Raw genomic sequence first — 26,901 nt, forward strand, 5'->3', positions numbered from 1 at the left:
GAACAGCAGTATGAGACATGTCCAGTCCTGGTGCTTCTGTCAGTGAGACATTAATCCACACACAGGCTCAGATATTTGTCTCTGTTGTCTGTGAAGGCTGCAAACACACTGTTGTAGGTCTCTCGCGCAGTAATGTGTCCTTTGATAGAGCAGCTCCTGGTAAACTGACAGGAACAAGCTCTCCATCTTGACAGGTGAATAAGCCATCAGGCCTGAGCTCAACTCCCCAAAAGGAAAATGAAACACTCCAACTAGGGCTCTCCACATGATTACCTGGACCCAGACACAACACAGATCCATCAATACTCTGACACATGAACACAGTGCACTTCCTCTCAACCCCAGTAAGAGATCAGTTGCTCTGGATGGGAGCCAGTCAAATCACAGCAATTGCCCCCGCGGCAGTCTGACACCGTGACCAACAGTTGGGAAAAGTGACAGTGACACAGCCAGAGAAACAGCCAACCACTGACAGTGTGTAATGGTAGACAGTAAACATCACCGCTCTGCCTCATCTCCTCCCACGCTTGAAATCAGATCAGACCTCAGCCAATTAAGTAACTGTGAACTGGGACTCGTTTATATTTGGAGCGGATGGTAAAAATAAACCAATCGCTCAGGGCATCATGATTTAATGATGCGTGTATGGAAGCAAATAAGAGACATAATTGTTTGAATTTTTAACAGCCACCGAATCCTTAATATTGAAATTTAAACACCTCTGAATTCAAAGCATTGGAATATTTTACTTTGAAAATCATAAATCTGAATTTGCTCTAAATGTACCTTTTTGAAATTAAAATATGACACTTTTTGATTTGCACTTTAGGAGCTGAATTTTAACATACTTTTTTTTTTCAATGTTCACAAACTTAGATCCAAAAATGCAAGCTGAAAAATAAATAGCAAAATCAGGTACAAACAATTGCACAAAAACTACACAAACTAACTCAATTTTCAATTTTCAAGCCGCTTTCTTGGATCACATGACTGACAGACCGTGCTCTGATAGGCGACACATTTTGGGGGGGATAATCAAATTCATCCTTTAAAACAGCAAATCAAGAAATTTCAAAATAGAACAAAAACACTGAGATAGTGTTTAAAATGTCAGTACAAAGAATTCAGTGCCTGCTAAAATTAAAATACTTATGTCTTGTATTTTCTCCCATAGCATGAAAGAGCGCAAACATTACCCTTAAATAAGTATGAACACGGAAACATCAGGATTACACTGGTTTGGTGTTTTGCCCTAACATTTTAATTAAAAGAAAGAAGTTTTCACACATTAGATGGAGGTGGTTGCTAAAACAGGACATTCATTTTGATTGTTTAGTGTTGAGCATAGTGCTTAAAGGAGAGTATGGGTAATAATTAAAGACAGGGCTCGTATCAATGGAAAAACTTGTGTAAAATGTTTGGTGTGTGTTGCCCTGTTAGGCAGCACTCTATTTCTGTCGGTGCGTCCTGACAGAGTGAGAGCAGGTGCAGCACAATGAACAACTGTAGTCTCCACAGTCAGTCACTCAGCACTGAATGAATCACACATGGAGCGGCTCTGTAGCCCCAAAATCTTGACTGCTGACACAAGGACAGTTTGCTGATCAAAATGCAAAATCCAGCATAGGTGGAAAGTCTCATTATAAACTGGTAAAATGTACCAGACTGTATTAAATTATTATTACCATAATCCAGATGTGATTTTCTTACAAACTTGTAATTTTCAAAAGTTTAACTACTTCTCCAAAACTTTAGGAACCTACCTGTATAGGCATCAAGCCTCGAACCGTCAAACGTTTTATCTAATTGATAAAACCATTAAAAAGGTACATCAAAGCAGCATTTAATCACCAAAACACATTCAACAATACTCATCAGATGAAGCCACATACCTTCTTGATGTAGGGTATCTTCTTAGAAAGCCATTGGGTCTTATTGTTTAAGTGTTTCAGGTGCTTACAGAAGAATTTAGCTAAAAGTCTTTCCTGTGTTGTCCAGAGTCGACTGGTTCCACAGTCTCTGGGAAGGTCAGAGCTCTGGAGGCTTGTGGGACAGGACTACTGGGACATAAAGATAGACTGGTCAAAAGGGCCTGCCAGCTAACACCCCCCACCCCCCATCCCCCATCCCCTCTCTATCTACGAGCCTCCTTTGGGGCGCATGTGTTGTGGCTAGATCCACAGCAGGCATGAACACGAGGGGTGGGTGGGTTAGTGATAAATTTAGAACGGTGCTTTCCCACTCCATCAGCGTCAGGCCAGATCAATCAAATGACGAAAGTGACAAGTGAAGCTAATCAAAAAGGGGGATGTGGGAAGCTAAGATGATGGAAGATGGCCATTAAACCCTGGCACATTCAAAAGCTAAAAATTAAGGAATTACCATTGTAAAATACTGCATAGTGAAGTTAACAAACACTGAAGCTACAGTCCAGGCTCTCCTAAATATTCTGGCATTTGAGATTTTTTTTTAATATGTCCTAATTTATCTGGTGTGGTCACAAAACACTCTTTAGATATTTGCTGAAATCATCAGTCTGTCATCGAAACGTTTATCAATTAAAAATGTGGTTGGTTAATCTCTTTAAACAGATTTTCACCATGAATGCAGTTTTTTTTTTTTATTTAAAAGAAAAAGAAAACTATTAAAGCTAAATTGTTTTCACACAATAGGCAATGGGTTGTGAGTAGGACTGGGCAGTATGGCATTAAAATATTATTGCGATATTTTATGGCACTATTGCACAATATTTTTAAATGTCCTTTAGACTAATGTTCACTACTAAAATAAAAAATAAATAAATGAACTGCAGTTACAATAAAGTTATATAAAGTACAATGAAATTCAATTAAGTATCTACTGTCAAATAATAAAGTGGAATACACTACTGTTACAAAAGCATTTAGGGAAATATAGTTATAAGGAAGTCAAATAAAGTATTTTTATAGTGGAAAAAAAAAAAAAAAGACTAAGACTTTGTTTAACAGATACCACCAGGAGTCATTCACTGTTAGCAGGCAACAAAGTAATAGCTCTAAGGTTGAAATATTATTAATATTTCAAAGTTGCACTGGTGCTTCATGATCACAAAATGTGACTAAATAGTCATGATCGGAGCTCGGTGGACAGAAAAACACAAGGCCTCACCTGCTCACTCTACTGCTAGTACCACTCATTACATTAGACTGCTACCGTAGGAGTGTTTAACTTGATGATTTATTCACTGTAAGCTGGAAACAAACTAACAGCTCTCCAGTTCATATATTAATATCATTTGCAAACCGCAGTAGTGCATCATGGTCGCAAAATGTGACTAAATAGTCACGGCCTGGAGCTCTGCAAAAGCACTGCTTTGAGTGTGTGTCTATGAGAGGCAGAGAGCCGTAGGAGAAAAGAGGAAACCAAAATGCCTGTGGCTTATAAAAATGACGTGACAATTTATACTTGATTTTTGCAATGTAGTCATTTTATACATCATGGAACAAGCTGTGATACCTGGAGTATAATCGATACATCGCCTACCCCTAGTTCTGAGATGGTATTTTGGTCAATGTGTTCTGACCTCCCACATGGACAGTTTACCTGACACTCAAACAGGATTCATCAATACTACTCAGACTAAAGAAGGGAAAATAGCGCGCCACTGATACCAAAATGTTGCCTACAGGCTCTGCATATTATGCAGATATCTCTTCTCTGATGACTAACTAGGGTTGTTGTCGCTCCCCCTAAGCAACAGTGGCATCACACAACTCTCATCATGGCCATGTGTAGGACTTACCATCATGAGTAAACTGTGTGAAGTATGTGGAGTGTCCCTGACTTAAGTTAGAATGTAACTTGCTTTTTATGGAAAATGTTCCAAATTAAATCCAGTGGGAAAACCCCATTTAAGGACTTTGACTTTTAACTTTTGACAGCACTCAATCTTTCTGAAATAGATCTCTGTTAGTCTCTGGGGTCAAATCGACTGTCAGGCCAATAATGCCGCTAAATAGCACAAAATGGCACCATACAAACAAACAATGTACCAGTTACAGATTGAAAAACCTGATGTTTGATACACAACACAATAAGTGTTTGCTTTATAAGTCAGTTAAATCATTTTCTATGATCTGTTCCATTATCTCATTCTGAAATATATTAACTTACTGGGAAAAACTGAACATGTGTCGTGAAGTCAGTGTTGTAAATCACATTCCAATTTAATGTCCATAAAATACACATATTTAATCATTCACGAATATCTGGTAAGTCCAGCTCTCGTAAATGTTTGAAAAAGGGGTCCCACATCATGCAAAATTTCCTCAGGCAGCCTTTCATTACGCGCCTGATTTCTTCTAGCTTGACAAAATTAAGGACTTTATCCAAAGAGTGTGTGAAGGAGGTATTGGAAACTTCCACCTGGGTAATACCAAGCGTCTACTACTACTTACGTACTTTATGTCGTAGAACAAAACATGAAACCACAGACCTTATTTAAGACATCTAACCAAAATCCCATTTAAAAAACACATAGACTTGAGATGAGGCAACTAAAGTGCTAAGTGCTATATTGGGCCTGTTACCAGATGGTGAATTATATCTCATGGGTCGGGGGCTAGCAACAGGAAGTAGCACCACAGATCTGCAGAGACACTGGAGCATCGTAATAAAAAAAAAAAAAACAACAGCTCAGTCTGATTTGATGCATGCAGGGTGTAATCATTTCTCACAGTGGAAATCAAACCAAAAAACTCATCACCAAACAAAGTCCATTAGTGCTAAAAAGTGACATGAAACTACTTGAACAGTCAATTCACCGAGCAGACAAATATCTCATTCATCATGCTAATTACACGTTTGAGGTTCAAACTCACAGCGAGGGACAACACCGGACAGATGGAGAGGAAGGAAGGAGAATCAAGCACACAAACACACACACACAAAGACCCTCAAAGATAAGAACAGGGCTCCGTTTCAGCTGGCCACTGAACAAAGGACACACTGGGCAAAGGAGAGGACACTGGGACACTGCCAGTCAGAGGGAAACTGGAAGAGGGGGACATAAAGGGCGAGGCTGAGATTTCTCATTTAGTGTTTGGTTTTTGTGGACAGTAGTTTGTTAAAAATAAGGGTTACAGAATCGTTAGAAATGGCATGTACTGACTATCATTAGAGACACTTCCAATGTGGTTTTGAGCTTCACAGCAAAGAGCACCATCTAGTGTCGGAAACAAGGTACAACCACAAAGTTCACTCCAGCCTTCTGCTCTGCTCTGTTGGCTTTCTGAATCCTAACAACACACCTCATTCTTCAAGATGTCACACCAACTGATTTGTTTATGGCCGTGTGAAAAGGTAAACCCTAAAAACGATTCGTTTCAGCTGGTTAAGAGAGCAGGTCTGGGCACAGGGCCAAGCTGCGAGGTCCTTCAGCAGGGCCTTTGTACTTTGAATAGAGCTTTGAAAGCGGCGGGGTTCTGCCACTCCCGGGCTAATTAGCACTGGAGAAACATTAGTACTTCCAAAGCCGGCGGAGAAATGTTGACGCAAATGTGATTTCAATTTAGCCCCCCTTGTTAGGCGAGAGCTGGATGTTGATTGCTAACATGCCCCAACCACACTGAACTGTCAGCACAACACAGAAAAACTGAGGGCAAAAGAGCTCTCCTCCTGTTTTTCCATAAACAGTTGCAGATAGACCACAACAATGTCTTTGGGATGCAGAAAAACTGGAAATATGTGTACTATTAAGCCCTCTCCCCTCCTTCACCGCCTTGCTTTGATGAGGGTGAGTTGTGCAGGCAAACTCACATTTAGCATCTTTGGTTAAGAAGAATATTCTGTGTAATACGCAGAGCCTTAACGCCCATGAATGTGGGCACGGATGACTCCCGAGACAGAATGGAGCAGTTCAGCCCTGAAACCGTCCAGCAGCATGAGACGCTATTCAAACGGAGCACTGAGCATGAACCACCAGCGCCAATTAAACAAAGACACAATAAAAGTCTGTTGAAATGTTGTGAAGAGAAATAACAGATGAGGGAAAGAGAACACCACAAGAACAGAGAGAAAAATACAGAAAACTATTTGGTTACTGAAAAAAAATCCATCACATTATTAACCAACAACACACCCGGAGAGCACAGACCTCCGACAATGCCAAATGCTTCACCTCACCAGGTTTTAAACGGTGAAAAATTATTGTGTATCTTCCTCGTGATTCAGATCCACGCCAAAATCTGATGGGTTCTTCCTTAGAACATGTTTCACCCTTCCATGGGCCAATAGTTTTTCCACAAACCAACTAACAAACACCAGACCAAAAACATAACCTCCATGGTGTTGGTAACAATGTTTCATAATATGTGACTACATTTTGGAGATTACAGGACGACTGGGTTTATGGGTTTGAAAGGATAGTGAAATTCTAAAAGGGTCGGCTTTAGGATGAACAGACCGATTTTGTTAAAGAAAATAAGGTTAAATGCACTGTACCTGTAAAAAAAGCTAACTTAATGGCACTCAAGCTTGCAGGAGTAACAAAGTTTGAATTAAAAGTCTTCATTAGTCTCTTTATTCATACAATATAAATCAGAGTTCAAAGCAGCTAAAAACACATTATTTCTGCATTTCAACTGCATGATACGGTCCAGATCTGCTCAACTTGACTCACTCTATTTTGGTTATTCCATTGGCAAAAGTCCAAAATTGTATGTGGTGTTTTTTTTTTTGGTATCACCTTGGTCAAGATTCCAAGCCAAGTAAGCTGATACCAAAAGGCTGCAACAAAAAAAAATGTACAGTCTTGATCAATCTGCCAATTATCTTAACGATCAATCGATCAAAATTATTATTATGAAATTATGAAAAAATTTTAAAATGTCCATCACAATTTCTGAGATTCCAAGGTTATGTCTTCAAATTGCTTCGTTTTTACAGCCATCAGTTGAAAACCCAGAGACTCCCCGTGTACTATCATAAGTGACAAAAAAAAGCAGCAAATTCTTATGTTTAGGAATTTAAAACCAGCAAATGACTGACATTTTTGTTTAAAATTGACTGAAACAATTAATCAAGCGTCACTTGCACAACATGGGACAGCCATCGCAACATTTTTTCCAACAATAGTGACAATCATTTTTTTCATCACTTGACCCAGATTTTTTTTTTTTTTAACGGCAGCCTGTCAAACTACGCTGTACACAATGTACAATGTGTCATGCAACTGACAAAGTGCATACGTTTCTCTGTTTGGTTGCCAACAACGGATTCAGTGATGAGCTGAAGATGATGTCAGTTTCACGCTGCATCACGATGGTCATCAGCTAAAAATCCTGCCTACACTGAGCGGGTACTATCCAAGCCATATGTTCTTCTACAACCTTAAATTTGTGAGTGACTTTCAGTTATAAAAGCATTTCTATAAAAGCAAAATAGGCGAGCTTGTTCTGTTAATCCCATTTTTAGTGGAGCAGCAACTGGCACCCAAAAAGTAAAAACCTTTCCTCCTATTACTACCCAAACTCTGCCAGCTCAACCAAGCTGTGCTCTCCCCAGACTGCACTGGAAGCATCCAGATGTGCCACTGTGGTTTTGATCAAAGCCTTTTCCTCTGTCTAAACACTCTAAGTCCTCTTCCCACCTCTGGCGCAGGGCACATCAGGCCCAAAAACAACACAAGAGGAAAGTTTACTCATGGGCACCTTTTGGTGCAGCACCAAACAAAAGATTTTAAGGAGTCATTCTGCAGCCACAAATAGAGAGCAGATAAGAGCTTGAAAGGGCAGATAAAGAGGTTAGTGGGTGAAAGAAAGAAATGGGGAGTAGAAGAGAGGGCATGAGTGTGATAAAAGCACTCAAGAAAGTGAAGAGAGAGAAAGATAAGGCAATAAAAGGTGTAGTTTTTGTCAGAAAGAGAGGCTCTGTTCATATTGCGACCAGCTTATCTTCACAGCACCCATCAGCAGCAGGGGACAGGGGCGGAGGTGGTGGCGTGTCAGGAGCTATCAGCCTTCTCTCCTCATTTCACCTCTACCAGAACTTCACTGCTATAAGGCCTGCTCAATGGTAAAGCTCTTACACAAAGCAGATAAATAGGCTCTCAAAGCCCATTAATGAGCGGACAAATCCACGGCGGAGAGCAACAGCTGAAGAAAATGGGACAAACAGAGGTTGAGATGGAGAGATTAGATGATGGATCGGGGGAGAACGTGAACATAAACACGGGATTTTACCTTTCATGGCTCCTCTGCTTTAAGTTGTTTTTGGATAATAAATTTTCTCCAGTAAAAGTCAGTATCCACAGCGAGAACAGATAGAAAGAGATAGCAAGGACATAGTAGAGAAGAGGAGGACAGAGAAAGAGTGAGACTGCCAGAGGGTAGGACTGGAAGGACTACGAGTCACATGACCAGACTGGAAGCGACACCACTAACCACGGCCCACAAAACCACAGGGTGGGTTTGGCGGTGACACTCGCGTTGGCCCGTTAAGGCAGCGACAGGCGCAGTTAGAGTCAGCCTGGCATCTGGGGGTGGGTGACCAGGATCCAAGCCAACCATTTATCGCTGAGAGAGAGTGAGACGTACACCTGGAGTGTGTCTGACAGCGCTAACGGACATTATGACAGCGATGAATAGAAATTTGTCCTTAATGAGCAGCGGAGAATAAGGATGAAAGGTAGAGGGGGTTGGAGAAAGTGATTAAGCATAGATAGGAGGGGGGAGGAATTCCTTTTTATTCCCTCCAGCGGCCCTGATGAGTCAAACAGAGGGACACCAGAAAGAACAGCCTGAAGGCAGAGGGAACAACTTTCCCACATGGCTGAGGACCAAAGGCCATAACTGACGAACATTATTCCAGCTTGCGCAGGAGATAAGGGAGGCTGCTGTATCACTGCCTCTGACACTCTGCAAGATAGTTTTCCTCCAGGTCAGAGGTTAGACACACTCAACTGGCGCTGTGCTGTATATCAGACTACAAGCCTGACTAAAAGAGAATGTATTTCAAACGCCTGCAAGGAATATACAGATGATATCCAAAGGCCGATGCTGACATGGAAGAGGATATACTGTAGCATGAATTAGCTACAGCATGGAAAATCCTGTATGGGAAACTAGAACTCTCAGCTGAAACTAGCGGTGAATACATTTAAGTTTTCAGCTCCTCAAGTCAGAATGCCCCACTGTAACTATTCAGATGTTGAATAAAATGACTTACAGAACATATTAAATCAACTTTTCGTAGCAATAATAGCATAAATTTGGTATTGTGGTCCCAGCAATGTAGTAGATGTAAGTCCTAAATTGTCCTTTAACCAACAGTTTAGAGGAAAATATTTAGGTCATAAAGGGACAGTTCATCCCAAAATTAAAAAATCCATATTTTCCCCTTCATCTGAAGTGCTTTATATCAGTCTTGATAGTTTTGGTTTGAGTTGCAGTGTGTTGGAGGTATCAGCTGTAGAGATGTATGCCTTCTCTCCAATATAATTGAACTACATGGCACTCAGCTTGTGGTGCTCAAAGCGGCAAAAAATAAATAAAAATTCCAAAAACTGAACATATATATGTCTCTTTCCAGAAATCGTGACCCACTTACTCAAGATAATCCACAGACCACAAACAACATTTCCTTCTGCACAGTGATAGAGCTGGCAGGTGTAGATTATCAGAAATTAATGTCATTTAAAAATCATTGGTTTGGAACTTTATTTAATCCCTGCATCTTATTTATACTCTATTTTATTTATATTTTTTATTATATGGACTTTTAACTATCATTTTTGTTTGCCTTTTTAATACTTATTGTCTTACTGTTGTAATTTTCTAGTCTTGTGAAAGTTTATGTTTAGTTCTTTGTGTTATTCTTTAAATTTTGGGTGGTTATTTCAGTTTTGCCAATTGAAGCACTTTGGGATGTATTTTTGTAAGAAAGGTGCTATGTAAATTAAGTTGAAATGAGTGGAGTCGAGTTGAAAGAAAATAGTTCCTACATGAAACTGCTCACAACAGAGTCTGTGGATTATCTTAAATAACCGAGTTATGGTTTCTGGAAAGAGATATTGCTGCTGAGTTTTTCATGTGTTTTTTTCCTCCCCATCTAGATTGATAAACAGCACTATGGGTAAGAGGAAAAATATGTATTTTTGTTACAAGATGCTCCACTTTGTTTAGCAAATTGGTAACATTTGCCTGCCGGAAGGTGCTGGTTAGGTAACTAAGTTTAACAGAGTTTTTTTTTTTTTTTTGCTTGAACCATCTGAATGCTACTGCTGAAAACACATTGTTAATGAGAGCAGAGCTTGTGAACCAGAAAACCGAAACAATGTGTAAAAAAGAGGCTAAAAAGTTTAAAAGAACTAACGGAAAGTGTCATTTTGCATGGCCTGTGTCAGTGACCCCTTTTAAGTGACAATTATTCAATCCACTGTTAAAGATAAAAAATATAGATTAGAGCGGCTTTAAGGAAATCTTGAAAATCTATTTCCACTGCAAGCTCTTAAAGACTTACACTGATACTGTTCCATCTCTGGTTTTGTCTCCTACCGCCCAGTTGTTATTGCTGGCTATGCAGAGAAGTCAAAAGTTTTGGTCTCGATCGATTTACAGAGTTCACACTGTGCTAATTCTCAACAAGCATTACAGCATTTGAGACGTGATTATTGTGTTGGAAAACATGCAAACAAAGCAGTTTATCGTCTCAGGCAAACTAAGCCGCCAAACGGTCCCAAGTGGAGAGGGGCCCAGAGAGGTAAGCCAATCAGGAAAAGAGTGAATGAATGTAGCAGGAACAAGCGAAAAAAGTGCCAAAATACTGTCATAGTCATAGTCATAATTATATGTCTCCACAAGCGTTCAGACTCATGGTAGCCGTGAGAGTTAACAGTGCTTCAAATATGAATGCTGCTGAAAAGAAGCTACACATATATACAGTAATTTGAGGAAATTTACTCTGGTGTTCTTGAGATACTGCGTTCACAAGAATGAGACAGACAGGGTCACACTGACCTTGACCTTTGACCATCACAATCTACTCAATTAATAGTTGAGTCTAAGTGGATGGTTTGTGCCAAATTTAAATAAACTATCTCAAAATGTTCTTGAGAATTTGCATTCATGAGAATGAGACAGATGAGGTCACACTGACCTTGATCACTGCCTATCTCAGTTCATTGTTAAGTCAAAGTGGGTGTTTGTGCCAAATTTGGAGAAATTTCGTCATTCGGCATTCTTGAGATATCCTACTCACAAGAAAGAGATGAATGTGAGGTCATAGTGACCTTTGACCATTAAAATCTAACGAGTTCATCATTGAGTCCAAGTGGACATATGCGAAATGGGACAGATGGACAGACAACGGAAAAAATAATAATGCCTCCAGCCACAGCTTTTCCCATTGTGGAGGAATAGAAACATTATATATTTACATAGAATAGTGGGCTTTTTCAGCTCTGTGGCTGACTAACACTGTCATGTTTATAGATCATGGGCATTGTAGCCCAGTCAGGCTTTGACATGAGTTTGAAATGCTGCTTGTGTTCCACACGTGCACATGGTGACATGGCTGTGAGTGTGTCCGCATGTATACACACCCACAACCACACACTCTACCATCCGAGGCATCCGTGCGAATGCTTGCCTATAAAAGGCCGACTCTTCGCTCAGGCATGGCATCAGACCAGGGACAATGACGAGCAGCACCAGGTGTAGGTGAATGTTAGTGTACGTCTGTCAGTTTGACACAGTCATCCTATTAGACTTCACGATGACTCCTCTTTAACTCATCACCCACGTCAGATCAGTGCTAACTGGACAGACATGAGAGGGGATAAACTGCACCTGGAACCACCTGATAACATCCAACGCAGTGACCTCACACACTCAGCTGCATCACACTCTGTTATTAGAATTAGGCATGGGTGAAACTGATATTGGATGATTAAATCCATGTAGACAGCCAGATAGGTGGAGTTTCCCTTCCCACCACAGGATAAATAGCATCGTGCTGTCAATCACATGTGACTAAGCAAACTGAATTTCAAATATTTGAACTGAAGCAACAGGCAAGACCTATTTACAGCCTCTATTTGATTCAGTCTTGCTGTCATTGTGAGTATCCTGTTACAGCATGAGTCATGTCCATCTCATTCTGAGCTTCATCAGCAGCCAGCTATGAATCTTTAACTAACATACACAATGCGGGACGTAGGAAAAACACCCTTCAGTGATTGATGGGTAACTGTCGACAAGGTTATGATAATGTACAGAAGACCAGCAGAACACATATGATCCTAATTTACAGAAGGAACAATGTGGGTGGATTTGGGGATGTATAGAGTCTTCAGGAGCTCAGGGGGCTGAGAGGTAAATTACAGTTTGGGTAAACATCAGGAACCTGGAGGAAGCTTGTGAACAGATGTTGCTCTGCTCAAATGTACTTAAAGTTTTAAGGGACAATATAACATCTTATTTTTGTAATTCTGGTCATCATTTCATGTAAGTTAATGGTAACATTGTACTCCGTCACTGGCACATGGTAATAACTGAAAGCAACCCAAATGAGCATATAAACTGTTTTAAAATCAGCTCAGAGCTTTTATGATGGTTAGACAGTAAAAGGTTCTTTTAGAGCACAAGTCAAACTTATACAGTAAAAGTGGTGGGGACAAAAACAGGAGTTGAAGTTAAAGCTTTGCTGTGATCTGGGAACATGGCAACATTGCAAAAAAGTGGTCCATAGTCAAAAAAAACCCCTCAGGTTGTAAATAAGACAGAAGTTTGGCCAGATTCTTTAAACCACTGGTTCTGAACCTGGGGGTCAGGACCACCGCTAAGCTTACAACACCAACAACACAGAAGTGCTTTGTCTGACTTTTTTATATTCTTTTTGGGGGCCTAAAAATGTTTAACGATCTAACAAAAGGAAAAAATTATAACTCACTGGTGGAACTCTTGACAGTCACATCAGCGAGATAAAACTCCAGTTTAACGACTCCTTTAACCCTTTGAAACCTAAGCACATGGGCCTGATTTCTTTCAAAAACAGGCAAGAAGGCAAGAAGATGAAAAAAAAAAAAAGAAATTGACCCAAAAAATGGCAAAAAAAATTAATAAAAAGTACAAGCAACATACCTAAAAATAGTTTAAAAAAACAAAAACAAAACAAACACATAAAATAAAGTTTAAATAAATACTCATAAAACTTAATAATTCTGTAACATATTTAAAATATGCAATTATGATAATTAAAAATAGATTTAGATTTTTACCTTAGCTTTTTCCGAGAATAATTTTTGAATCTACTTATTTCTTGCAATTTATTGAACACCTCTTACAAAGTTGCTCATTGCCTTTTCTCCCATGTTTCTGAAAAAAAAAAATCTATTTGTTCGGGGTTCAAAAGTTTGAATCTGTTATTGTTTTGATGATAAATTCTAAGGGCAAACAGTGGCAGACTTGATCGGAAATCTGATCTGACTTCTCGGTGTGAGGATATCAGTTAGTGAGGTGGAAATAAACATGTTGGTGAGTGGATCAAAGTCCATCAGGGTCTCTGCAAAAGCACTCAGAGCATTTTCCCACTCACTGACACAATTAGGCCACTCAAGTCTGTGTGTGTGTGTGTGTGTGTGTGTGTGTGTGTGTGTGTGTGTGTGTGTGTGTGTGTGTGTACTTGGCAGCACGCTGCATATTGTGTCAACACAACAGCTGCTGAGTTGTAATCTTTCTAGCATCTAGAAACACATACTACACACACAGCGGGAAAGTTTGTCCGTCAGCGCCAGTAAAGGTGTTGGACTATACTGACATTAGAAGGCCGTGTTGTGGTGTGAACTGCCCACATCACTACTTCTGTTCTGACAGTGGACATACAGTTGCCCAAACACCCACACTAAACCTGAAACAACCCCACCCACAATGCTAGCAGCAGGATGTGAAAAGGTACTATAAATTTTAACAGTGCGATTTACATCACCCAGGTATCCATGAGGACATGAGGGAATGTCAGCTCTGCGGGGGGCAGGGGCTGTGTGTGTGTGGAGCTTAGAGTAAGGTGGGGAGAAAAGAAAGTCACAGAGCAGAGTGGCTAGTAGCCAGCAATAAAAAACAAATAGGCTGCTGGGTACGGTTCATCCAGGTTGTTAAAGACTAGCAGACCTTTAGCAAGCAGCAAGAGAAATATGGAAGTCCCCTCAGGTGAGGAACTACAAATAACTGACAGGACCCTCTATGGCTTCAATGCCAAGAGGCCACTTCGTCATTTCAGAAATAACCTAGCATTTTGGGAACATGCTTACTTTCTTGCTGAGAGTTGGATTTCAATACACAGTGTTGTATATGAACGTGCTAAAAGAGTGTGTTCATTGAACATGCTTATGACTTTGGTGAACGGTGAACGAAATGTGTTTGTTTGCACTGCTTTATGGCAAGATTTACAACACCTAATATGCCAGCATGGCTAGTGCTATTGGCAGTTCAGACAATGGAGCTACTGGTCATGCTGAAGACAGTTCAAATGAATATTTTTTTCATTGGAATCTATACTGACATGTTCATAAACCTCCTTCAAACATTTCTTAATGGAAATTGTGGCTGTCAAATCCAGAAAAACAATTCCAAAGTCAGACGCACCGGCAACAAATTTAGACGACATCAAGATGAAGCATCTAACCAGTCTTGGGAAATGTCTGCGAGTGAACGATGATCACAAGAAATCATTAACAAAAGGGTAAGACCATGAGTCAACAGCCGCAAAGTTTCTCCACCCAAGTCAAACAAACATTTTGTAAAGGACTGGTTACTGTTGTTTCCAAACAACAACAAGAAAAACTTGCACAATGCTACATTGTAGGAGATGATTGACCATGAAGTAGTTTATTTTTTGTGCATGTGAACTTAACATGAAAGTGAATAAGTTCATTTCAATCTGTGTCAACTAAACTTTAAGAAAGGTCTTGTAAAGTGTGAACATGCACAACACCATCAGTGCCACTCTTATATCTGTGCATTAAGAGGGGTCAATGCCAATACTGTTGTTGGGGAATATCAGATAAATAGATAGATAGATAAACTTTTCATAAGCCTTCATCAGGCAACATAGAGGCCAATACCATCGTATCTATGATGGTTATATCTATCGGCCCAGCTCTAGTACTGATCTTATTGCCCTACTCTTAACTAACTACTTTTTTTGGAGCATCATACTTCCATAATTTGACCCACAAAGCATTAAAATATAGTAATTCATTATGCAGCCATAGTGGAGATCCTTAAGACAGGAACAATAGTTTTGCGCAGCTGTTTTTTTTTAATGAAACGTACAACTGAGCAAGTTCAAGGAAGCCTGTGAGTTTCTAAAAAGTGCTGTAAACAAATAAAATACAGGAAAGATAAAAACAACTATGAAATAAAAATGCACACTACATGTGTTAACAGGATTAACACAGGATTCCTGGGTAGAACATTTCTGGCTATTTTACGAAACACTTAATGTGGACCCAATTTGGATAAAACTATTTTAACAAAGACTTAATCTGGGGTTCTTTCATTATACCATAAAAATATATGACCTCTACTAAAATGTTAATGTAGCCATAACTTTAAATAAACATTTGCAGAATAATACCAAAGCCACACGGAGAAGTCCAAAACTACTAAAGAATAATAATTCATGTTAAGTCAAAAACTAGAATATCTATAAAAACAAAAGATAAACAGTAAACAAGAAGCTGTTACCATGGCGAGGAGTGTAAAGTTTGGCATCTACACAGCCAGGGTCTGTTGTTGATTCACCTCATCATAGCAACACATGATGTCATTGACAAATGGTTAGCAGTGACTGAAGCAGCAAAACAGAGAAAGGCCATGTGAAGGTCAGCTCATGTCTGGCTGACCCCTGGACAGGAAAACACTGATCCCCCCCCCCTTCCTCCTGTGATCAATGGGCCACGCTGCTGCTCAGTAATGTACAGTATTTCCTCTTGGCTGCAGGTGATGTGTCTTTGTGTCTCATGAAACATTCAAGAGAGGAATGTGGTTTTATGAGAGGGACAAATGGACTCAGCTGATGTACTCACAAGATGACCGTTGTGACAGAAGAGTTCCACTTTCTCCCTCCAGTGTGCGGGCCCCTGGGCGCCACCTGGTCCTGAAAACAAATGATTGACTTAGTCAGCACAGTGTGTCAGGGATTACGACTTAATATCAAAACCATGATCATTTCTTTTCCCCCTTAAATGGTGCAATAGCTCTGGGAAATGAGCACAAGGTGCAGAGACATCTTAAATTAGACCAGTCCACTGTTACATTAATGTCACAATAAATCAAATAACTTCTAATAACTCTTGACTGCATTTAGACAAGTGAAAAGGTGCCGGACAAGAACCTACATATTGATTAACACATCTGCAAACATGTATACATGATATACCCTGAACAAGAATTTAAACACTTTTTAGCCTCCTTTTTTCACAGCTATAAAGACTTTTTTTACATACAATAGATATTCTGTCAAATTTTGGTTGCAAATTTGTTAAAATCCATGTTAGTGAGCACTTCTTCTTTTCCAACATCATCCATCCACCTTGGCATGGTCACAATCTTGATATGACACACCTGTCAGTTGGATTATTTTGGAAAAGGAAAGTGGAAAAGGAAAGAGCTCATTAACATCTTTTCACATAACATTGTGACCAAAATTTGAGAGAATAAGTCCTTTGAGTGAATGAAAAAAAAGTCTTACAACTTATGAGTACATGAAACAACACACAGTTTTCAGTACACGATCTCAATTGTTGGACTGGTTGGTTATTTTTAACAACTGCTGATGATATTTCACATCAGAGAACTATGAATATGAATGAGTGAACCAAACATTTACAAAAGCTATTCACATATCAGATGCCTGTCAATTAGTGGACAACAGTGTAGCATTGTCTCTGTGACCTAAATCAGCGTATACCCACCCTACACATCATGACAAATGCCACAGGTCTGTGAACCAAGTGGCCCTGCAGCCCTGTTGCAATAGTGACCGAAATGCATCTTAGACAGACAGAAATACAGACAGACAGATTAGAAATTAAATGTAAATTTCTTTATGCTAACATCACAGTAGCTGTTCTCTTTAATATTTCTGCGTGTACTTAAAATTGTTGCAATTGTTGGAATTTGTGTTTATTTAATTCACTGGTTTGTGCAAAAATGCATATGGATTTTATCCATAAACTGTTTCGAAAAGATTGCTGCTTAATTTTAAAGATCAACAACACTTTTTTAAGCAAGAAAAAAATGTGTGAAATAAATATGTTATCCTCGAATGATAATTTGCATATAATTTATTCACCCTGTGTTTAGTTGGAATCTGGAAGAAAACACCTTTTCTCACATGCCTTCGAACAAAGAATCCAAAAACAGAGAACATCCTTGATGATTTAAAACATTTCCACATTAACAGTCTCAGGCATGCCTCTGCCCTGTGTAGGCAATGGTGTTTTAAAGCGAAAAATACATGTGTTTGTGAAGTACTGAACCAACGACTGATAAATGAGACTTAGCTTACACTGTACGGTGAGAGTTTATAATCATTTATTTTGATATAGTTTTGCTGTTGTTTAACCTGGACCCCTAATACTTAATTCATCAAGAATTTAGATTCTTAATTAACCGTGGAGGCATGCAAGAAAAATAGATTTCTTCACAAATTCAAAGTAACTCGAAGGGTGAGTAATTGTTATACAAATAGTCATTTAGAGTGTGAAGTATTCCTTTAAGACTCAATTTTAAAGCCAGGGGTCTTATTAACAAAAAAATTACGTTATTAACAGTTGCATTGTTTATTGGCTTTAATGAATGTGTGCCAAATAAACAACTTTTACCATTCTAATATCAATAAATAGCTGCTTTTTGTTACTCCAAATAGCCATTGACAGATTTTGAGGCAACGGGTCCAAAGACAAAACGTATATATGGACCCGACCACGTCAAATTTAATAGAATTTTTTATATCAATATTTAATTAAATTTGACGGAGAATTTTATCGATATTGCATACTTCTATTCTAGTGTTGGAGATATAGTAGAGATGTCTGCCTTCTCTCCTGTATCATGAAACTAGATGGCACTCAGCTTGTGGTCCTAAAAGCAGCCAAAAAATAAATTTGAAACTAACTACTTTATTTCAAAAAAACGCACAGAAGAAAGTGTGCATCTACTCGTGTAACATTATAATTAGCTCAGTGGTGCTAGGTGAGCTAGCAGAAGATGCACGCTTTCTTCTGTACGGTGATTAGAGTGGTGGCTGTAGTTTAGCAGATATGTTTTAGAAAATCCTATGTTAAACTGCTTATAAAAAGCTCAGTGGATTTTCTTGTTTAAACAGGTCACAGTTTCTGGAAAGAGACATTGCTGTTGAGGTTTTCAAATGCATTCTTTAATTTTTTATTTTATTTTATTTTCAGCACCACAAGCCAAGTGCAATCTCGTTCAGTTACATTGGAGAGAAGGCAGACATCTCTCCGGCCGATATCTCTAACCCTCGACAACTCACACCAAAACTATCCAGACTGAAAAATAGCACTACAGCTAAGAGGAAAAATATGTATTCTTGTATTTTGGGGTTATCTTCCCTTTTAAAGTGGCAACAAGCAAGAATTTTCCCTCTCACATAGCAGTTTTATTACATAATTATTAGAATCAGTTTGCATCAACTGATATCAGCTGTGAGTCAGTGATTATTTCACCAAATGTTGATTTAGGCTATCTGTCTTTCTAAAGTCAGCCTCCAGCCTCCTCGAATCCCTGTACACTTTCACTTACTCAACAAGTGACTCTGAATCTTGGTGCAGTTCCTTCTTACTGCCAATAGAGGCTGATAAAAGGGATTAAACTACTTAATACTGCTTTAGACCTTTTTTGGATAAAGTGGAAGCCTTTGAACAAAGACCCTGCATCAGATTCAAGTCCAGGCTGACACGCCTTAGACCATCGAGCCTCACAGATGCTCTTGAAATAGCAATTTGGGGGACGTTAAAGTGTAAGGAGGGGAACTTAGAGGCATGAGCTTGTTTTCACAAACTAGTGAACTGGAACATAATATGTGTGCAGATCCACAAGGCTGCACAGCCAGTGAAAAGCACAGTGTTTCAGGCAGACGGGCGTTACATCTTCAAGGTTCCTCTGTTGCTCCAGATCACAGAGGTACCAGAGTGAAAAAAATCTGACATTTAAGAGGTCTCCTTTTTGCTTTTTCAAACAATACTGTGCTCAACTCCAAATCAACTCTTCCCCACAAAGTTTTTTTATGAATATTTATGAGTTTTGTTGAGATTGATTTACTGGGCAGTGAACACAAGAGGCAGGGTTGTTTTGAGGATTATAGGCCTATAAATCATTCCTGCTTTACATGCTTTCCCTCTGATGTCATAGCAACCGAGCCCACCCAAACCATACGTCAGCTCATCAGCAAACACTGATAGACCAAAAACACACACACATGCAAAAACTATGTTACAGGTGGAAGCTCGTTTCATCACCAGCACTGAGCCATGTCTCCGAGCACTGAGCATCTGCTTCCAATAGCTCCTCTCCTCCTCCTCCTCCTCCTCCGAGGGGGCCTGTGGGAGGCGGTGGACCCATCGGACCCATCTGAAGCCCGAGCCCCAGCTCTCCGGACCGGGGCCCCCAAAACAATGATGTAACACCCAACAGGCTTATGTAACTAACCTCTGCTGGCAGTTTCTCCCTCTCAAACACAGAAGGTGGAGACCCTGAAAACACTCACAAGACACAAGTACTCTGGACTGAGATTCAGAGTGTGCACACATGCACACACACAGTGACAAAGTGGATGGATTATATTTAAAGGTTGGTGCAACCACATCACAAAAGACATTTTCCACTTAGTTCTATCTTGTAGATATATGTTTGTCTTATTTGGTTTTGAGTGGCAAGCACAGATTTCTCATGATCTGGCTGAACCACCTTATGAGAGGCATCCTCTGATGCACTCTAAAGGCTCCTATATACTGTGTTCTAACAGCAATCTTGCCGATTTATTGCATGTCAAACTGTATGAGACAGACATAAACACTTTGGTCATGAATTGCTGATATTTGCTCAGAGTAGATTTATTAGTATCAGCTTATCTGTTTGTTATTGAGTCATACACTGCAGTAAAAAAAATGGCAAAAATGTGTTCAAGGTGGTTTGGAAAACATGAAGCCTTACATAGTTTGTTCAAAGAGCATTGACAAAGTTTATTTTTAACTGAAAAATGTCCTGCTAAGAACATGTCAGTTCTTTAAAAACCTAATTTATAGGATCCTTACCAGAAATATATATGTTATGATGTTATGTTTATGTAAAAATTTAATAAAAAGAAAAACAGCTAACATAGCGTTATCAGATGTTATCAGTCTAAACTATCAGTATGAGTCTAAAACATACAGTATTTGGCAGGCAATAGAGCGTTGTTGCTCAAAGTGCGGCCTGCAGGCCAATGGCGGCCCTCATAAACATTTTAAGCATCCCCTGAACATGACATGAAATGCATGCTTTATTTTCTATTCATTTGCAGTCCATTTCAATGATGTCACTTCCAGTAGCTTAAATTGAATAAATTACTAAGAGGTTGCATCAAACTGCTCCCCCCTGCAAGAGTCTGTCAGGTTAGTGGTGCTATCGTTTGCATGGCAGTAGGATTGGTCTGTATGTAATATTTCATACCTTCATATCTTCCAGATCTTTTACTGGAGTGTTTTTTTGGGGCAGTTTTTCCTCAGACAATGTGAGGGTCTAAGGACAGAGGGATGCTGTATTTTGTAAAGCCCTCTGAGGCAAGTGTGTTTTGTGATAATAGGCATTATAAATAAAATTTACTTTACTTGACTTGACTATATGGTTTGTCACAGTATAAGTGAATACAAATAAATACACAAAAGATACCCATAATATGTGAAGAAAGTAATATTGTCACACCTAATTTCCTTATTAAACAGAAATACAACTGTGCAACTTTTGAATACAACTTTCTCCCGGTCACAAAAGACTGATGAGGCTAAATTGACTCATTAACACATTATAAAACACACTCAGTCTCTCTCTGTCATTGCTGGCCGCTGGCTGTTTACTGTCCTGTAACTTCTTCCTCCATCACTAGGTGTCGCGGTGTCTTTTAGCTCAACTACCTGTTCCACTAGTAGAGACTGGAGACTGAGCTCTGGTGGTGCATGCTGTGCACCACATAAAATGAGTTTAAAAGAAAGAGGTGCGCCTGTATATGTGACAGTTTTTAAAAACATACTTTAGGGATTTCCGAATAGCCTAGTACTGTAATACTGTTATACCGCCCATGCTTACATTGCATCAAGTCGCACCTTAGAGTGTCACAGGAATTGACCCTTCACTAAGCTCCCTCTTTTGGATGGTCCGCCAAGCTGTTGGAGCTAGCATGGGGCTCACACTGCGATTAATTGCACTATTTTGAAGAAATATTATCTAATTTGGGGAAAAATGAAAAATCTATTTCAGAGAGAAGCAGACAGAAGGGTCTACAGTATGTGTCTGAAGGATATAAACAAGATCCCAAACTCACTCAGCAGCAAAAGCAGGTTAAAAAGATAAAGATACAGGCTAAAAACTAAACTACAGATCACACTGTAAAAGTGAACCACTGCATCTCATCGCCTGGCGATCGAGACAGAAGACAATGAAAACAAAGGGAAACTTTGCCAAAATTCAACCAGCTGTGTGTAGCTGTGTCCATCGCAGTGTGTGCAGGTGAACAGTGCTTGGCTTTCTCCCCATACCACTAGTGCCTGGTCCTCCACTGGCGGTGGGGAGCTCCAAGCTCAAGCTTAAGTGGGATTTTTCTGTTAAATGTTTTTTCTGTCTGAGTTAGTGCACTTGCAATCAATGGTGCTTCCTTCAGTTCGATAGGACAGGTGTGCAAGTGGGAATTCAACATTGCGGAGGTCACTACTGCACAGACTCTGGCTTCAAATGATGTCAGCAGTGCAAAATGGCAGCAGTCACAGCCATTATGTTTTAGCTTCATTTTTATACAATTGGGACATGTTGTCCATCTTTATATACAGTCTATGGTCTAGTACAGCCAGTACACTGTCTAATGTTGGCTAATGCCAGCTAGATATTATCATATAACTTTGACTCAGTCAGTTTGACAACTTTATAACTTCATTCTCTGCCTGTGCTACTAGTTTAGCATCACCACCACAAGTGCACACACATGCACACACAGTCTTTAATAAGCTTCCTTAAAGGGATACTTCACTGATCTTCAACCAGCTTTGTATCAAAACAATGTTGGTAGTGTGTGTAGATGAACTGTGGTAAATTTCCCTCTAACTTACCAATGTCTAGATATTCCACTTGGTGTAATTTACATCATTTGGTAGTGTTTCACTGGCTCTCGGGCTGTTGCTAAACTACAGGCTATACTTCTGCATTTTCACCCACCACTGCTGACACAAAGAGTATAGAGCTGGATCAAGAGACTTGCCCGTCCCTCTCTCTCTCCCTCTCAAATTCAGACTGAAATCCAATCGAACAGTAAAAGCAGGCAGTGCTGACTGAAAACAAATCAATATCATGTTACTGCACTAACTATTTCTCCCTTGCAATGTTTAGAAGCATATTTTAATGCCCCGTCTAGCTGTAACAGTGAGAGTTTGTGAACAGGAAGTGGGTGCCATACTGCTTCCTGCACAGTGAAAATGGAGGTCGAAAAATGGAGATCAAATGGTAAAAATAAGCAGCGCTGATCAAATATAAACCAAGATTCTGTTACTGAGTTGCATATTTCTCACCTCAAACGTTTGCAGAAACATGTTTTAGCTTACCGTTTAACTTTAATACGAGATCTGGCCGGGTGCCATTGTTTCACACGGACCAGTCCATATTACATCATCCACCAGCCAGAGTGTTTATTGGTCTGATCAGGCACATTGCATTCTGGTAGTTGTAGGTTTTCTACCTCTTGAGCAGAAGTGTCCTTTTTCTCTGTTTTCTCTGGTCATGTAGCATTAATTTCCAAAGTACTTGTATCTTTCTACTGAATAGAAGGCTTAGTTTTATGTGAGGGCCTTCTTTCTAATCGGTGAAATACCTCTTTGAGTGAAGACAAGAGATCTCATTACCAGACAAGCTTTGTGGGCTCCCAGTTTGCTGGAGTGGAGATAATACTCAGAAACAGCCCAAAGCCATCGCTACACAGATAATCCCTGTAGACAATTACAAAGTCCTACAACAGCAGACAGGTTAGAGGCCTAATCACCACTTTGATCCCACTCCACACTGGATCCTCCATTATTATTTCTTTATTCAAAAAGATACAGACACTACATCACCACATTACAGGATGCTGCCGTCAAAAGACAATGAATAGTGTAAAGGAAAGTTTTAGTGCTGTTTCTTGTTTTGCAGGCTCAGGCTATGTGGTCCTAAATGTCAGGCTGATAAGTCGACCTTCAACTTGGAAAAGGAAATGTGTGTGTTTTCATTAAAACTGAAGCAAAGGCAACATGCACGAAGGAGTGAAAACAATGATGCACAACCTAATAATGCTTTCCATCAGGGGTTGAAAATTGCACCGAATTCTGATTGGATGTGGATGCAATTTCAGTAGGACAACTTTTGCAAGACAAGGAACATGAACAAAGGGAAAAGCTGCCTTTTCATACCCATGACAACACCTGAAAGATTTTAAAACGAGCCAATGCCCTCAGCAGATCATATTATACCTGATCATGGGAAAACAGACAATTTACCAAGCACTGGCATAAGGAACTATGTTACAAGTCACTTTTTTAGACACAAATATGAGGGAGCAGCTCTATGATCAATCTAAAGTCAATCCACTCTCTAGCCGTTACAATAATCCCGCTCAAGGTTCTCGACTGTTGCCACAATCCTTGAGGTTCACTGACCTCACATCTTGAAGGTTCGGTGGAGGCAAATGGCTACTAATTAGCTTCCTTGTGCACTTCCACGTGCGAAGCAAACACACAAAAGTAGCCTTCCTCATTACTCACACGTTATTTACCTTGGCAGTTTGTAAGCAGCGGACTACTTGCCAAATAAGAAGGAAAGGAAAAAACACTTGGACAGTGCAGTGTTTATGCATGTGGGTGTGTGTTTGTTTAAAGTGTGTGATATAGTTTGACAAAATGTGCATTTACTCAACTTTAGTGGTAGACATAATCTACATTAGTTTGATACACTGATCCAGCCTGCTATGCAAATTTGCATTGCAATGATATGTTTGCCAGCCATTGCTGCAAATCATGGCAATATGCAGTTTTCTTTACAGATAAATAAAATCATAACACGTGCACGTTGGGGCAGAGTGTTTGCTTATTACACACCGAAGACAATATGAAAAACTACAAATTTAAGCTGCTTTGCTCATCATCATCGCAGGTATACTACAAGCAGGTAATTAAAGACTTGTAAGGTATTGCAAACATCTTGCGGTAAGTTCGGCGATCAGATAACCCTTTAAATGAAACTTCACTTTCAAATATTTTCAATTTTAGCATTTAGTTAGCTGCTGATAACAGCCCATCCCTGGAGTCTTTCGTATACAAAACAGTGTGAGGATAACTTGCGTGCCATTTCTCAAAGTCCAAATTTCATTTAATAAACGCTGCATGGTATGTTAGATACATGCCGAAATAAAGGCAACATTGTAATGAATCACACAAGATCTCAAATCGTGTTTGTTTTGCTAGGCAACTTCACCAATGAGCGTGGCAACTTTAAATTGCTAGATTTTTCTAAGCAATTTGGTGCTGCGTTGTCCCAAGCGCACGCACCGACACAGACCGATGTCTTCTTCTGTCTGCTGTAGTATTGGATGTCATGTACAGTGTAACATTATATATATCTGGCGCCGTTGCTTCATTCAGAGATAATAAAATACTCTACTGTGGCCTTGGGGTTCTAGTTTCACAAGTTGTCTAAACGCAAACTCATTATTACCCCACCTTTTACTTTCCTGAAAGAGGAGGTGTAAACCAATGAGGTTGGTGTCGGCTAATATGAACAGTCTCCACCTGTCGGGAGGATGGGCTCACCTGGATGAACACTGTAACTAAGGCTTCACGAGAGAAACATTCAATTATTTCACAATATTTTAAGGATTCTATCACAAACAAAATAGTCCCTAAATGCACCACTTGACCGCTGCACACATTAGCAACATGTTGTGTTGCAGGTTGTCGCGTGGACAGACTTCAAACTTCTCTCCTCTTTTTTTCTGTCGTTGTACGAAACCCCACGAAGTTGACTAACTATTACAGTCCTTCCTCACGTTAGAAAACAACACGAAACTGCATTTTCATGCACAAACATTCAGGCACATGAACTCACCGACGGTGTCTTGCAGGGAGCTACCTCTCTCTGGTGGCTGTTAAACCTCCGCCAAGCACGAGCTCTTGTAATATCCCGCAGACACACACACGCACGCTCACCCGACTGTCATTCACGCAAGTCCGCCTGCTGTAAACTTCTTCTTCTGTCAAGACAAAAGCAGTCACACAAGGAGAGACCGGGTGGATTTTTCAAAATAAAAGCTTATTAAATACGGACTTCCTTATTAAGGAGGTAACCATGTCCTGACATGCTAACATTGTCTTGTTTTTTAACATAGATCAGTTTTCTTTTTTTCTTGTACAATATAGAACATATTCAGTGGTGAGTGACGTATTCAGATCTTTTACTTGAGTAAAAATAGTAATACTAAAGTTTAAAAAACTCAGTTAAAGGAAAAAGTCCAGCATCCAAAATCCTAACCCTTACCTAAATAAAAGTACAAAATAGCATCAAAATATACTTAATGTATAATGAGTGTAAAGTACTCATTATGTCAGATGGCCCATTTCAGAATTCTATAGGATATATTATGTTTTTGAATTTTAATCACTGATACAATTGTGTGATCATTACTTTAATGTTGCAGTTGGTGAAGGTGGCAGTGGCAAGCTCCTGGGGAAGCTTTCCCAGGGTGCCAAAAATGTCTGGTCTGGCCCTGCCTTCACAATCATAGAGTAACAAGTCAATTTCAAAAGAGAGCTCATAACTTTCTATACATACAAAATGTGCAGAGATCAAGAGCAAGCAAAATATCACTCCGGCTTATTTTATTTCACTGATTCCAACTGTATAACATAGTAGCTTGGTTATTTTCTTAAGTGATTTATTTTGCGCTTTTATTTTGAAGGCAAGATCCCATTAGCATTGATCTCAATATTCTGGTTGAACGCTGCAGTCTGGCTTGACTCAGCTCTTTCCTCTTATTATAAAGGAACAGAATCCTTTCTGTTCAGCCACATTGTGTTCACTTGTGGTCAGACAAATCTGAGCCAGCAGTAGGTCTCTGCTAAAACAGGTCCAACCCCTCTTTCTCTGCTACAGATATAGATATATTTGAAATTAGCACATTTTTCCCCTCATCTGCCTATTAAATATTCTCTCCGATACACATGCACAAACACATTGAGTGTGTTTTTCCTGCAGTGACTCATGGGGTCAGCCTCAGTGCAATGGACAATCAATTCTCAGTCTGCTCTAATGGCAGAGTTAACAGTCCACATATCCTGTCCATTAAAAACAAGCCCAGATAAATATTCAATTAACCATAGCTGGAGCTGCTCCTATCTCTGTGACTCCAGCATTTAATAGGCTTGTAAAATGCAAAACGCTGGAGGTGAATAGATGATCCTCTCTTGCTGTCAACCCCTATTGAAAGAGAGGATGCATTATTTGGAGGTTAAGGGCACAGTTTTCTATCAGATGTGAGTCGCTGAGGTGGAAAGGTAACCATGTGACTTTGTTTGACTGACTCGCTGCCTCTGCTCTTTGTTCACTTTACCTCCTTTGAATAGTCTCCACAGTT

General features: G+C 39.7%; 1 protein-coding gene across 3 annotated transcripts in view; it reads right to left on the reverse strand.

Moving 5' to 3' along the window:
* Positions 1 to 25,528, reverse strand: part of svila (supervillin a) — a 101,277-nt gene extending 75,749 nt beyond the window's left edge. The window contains exons 1-2 of one of the 3 annotated variants that reach the window (XM_088072292.1): positions 25,377 to 25,528; positions 16,064 to 16,134 (exon numbers count right to left, since the gene is read on the reverse strand). Coding sequence is in view for 1 of the 3 variants with exons in the window: in XM_088072282.1 (XP_087928408.1) it covers positions 8,220 to 8,226 (7 nt within the window). In the remaining 2 variants the exon portion in view is untranslated. Of the gene's footprint in view, positions 1 to 1,892; positions 2,051 to 8,219; positions 8,379 to 16,063; positions 16,135 to 25,376 lie in introns of those variants that run through there. The other 2 variants (XM_088072282.1, XM_088072293.1) reach the window with 2 other exon arrangements.
* Between the last annotated feature and the right edge of the window lie 1,373 nt (positions 25,529 to 26,901).

This window comes from Plectropomus leopardus, chromosome 21 (assembly GCF_026936395.1).
Source record: "Plectropomus leopardus strain MGB_pleo_1.0 chromosome 21, ASM2693639v1, whole genome shotgun sequence".
In the NCBI taxonomy this organism is placed as follows: domain Eukaryota; kingdom Metazoa; phylum Chordata; class Actinopteri; order Perciformes; family Serranidae; genus Plectropomus; species Plectropomus leopardus.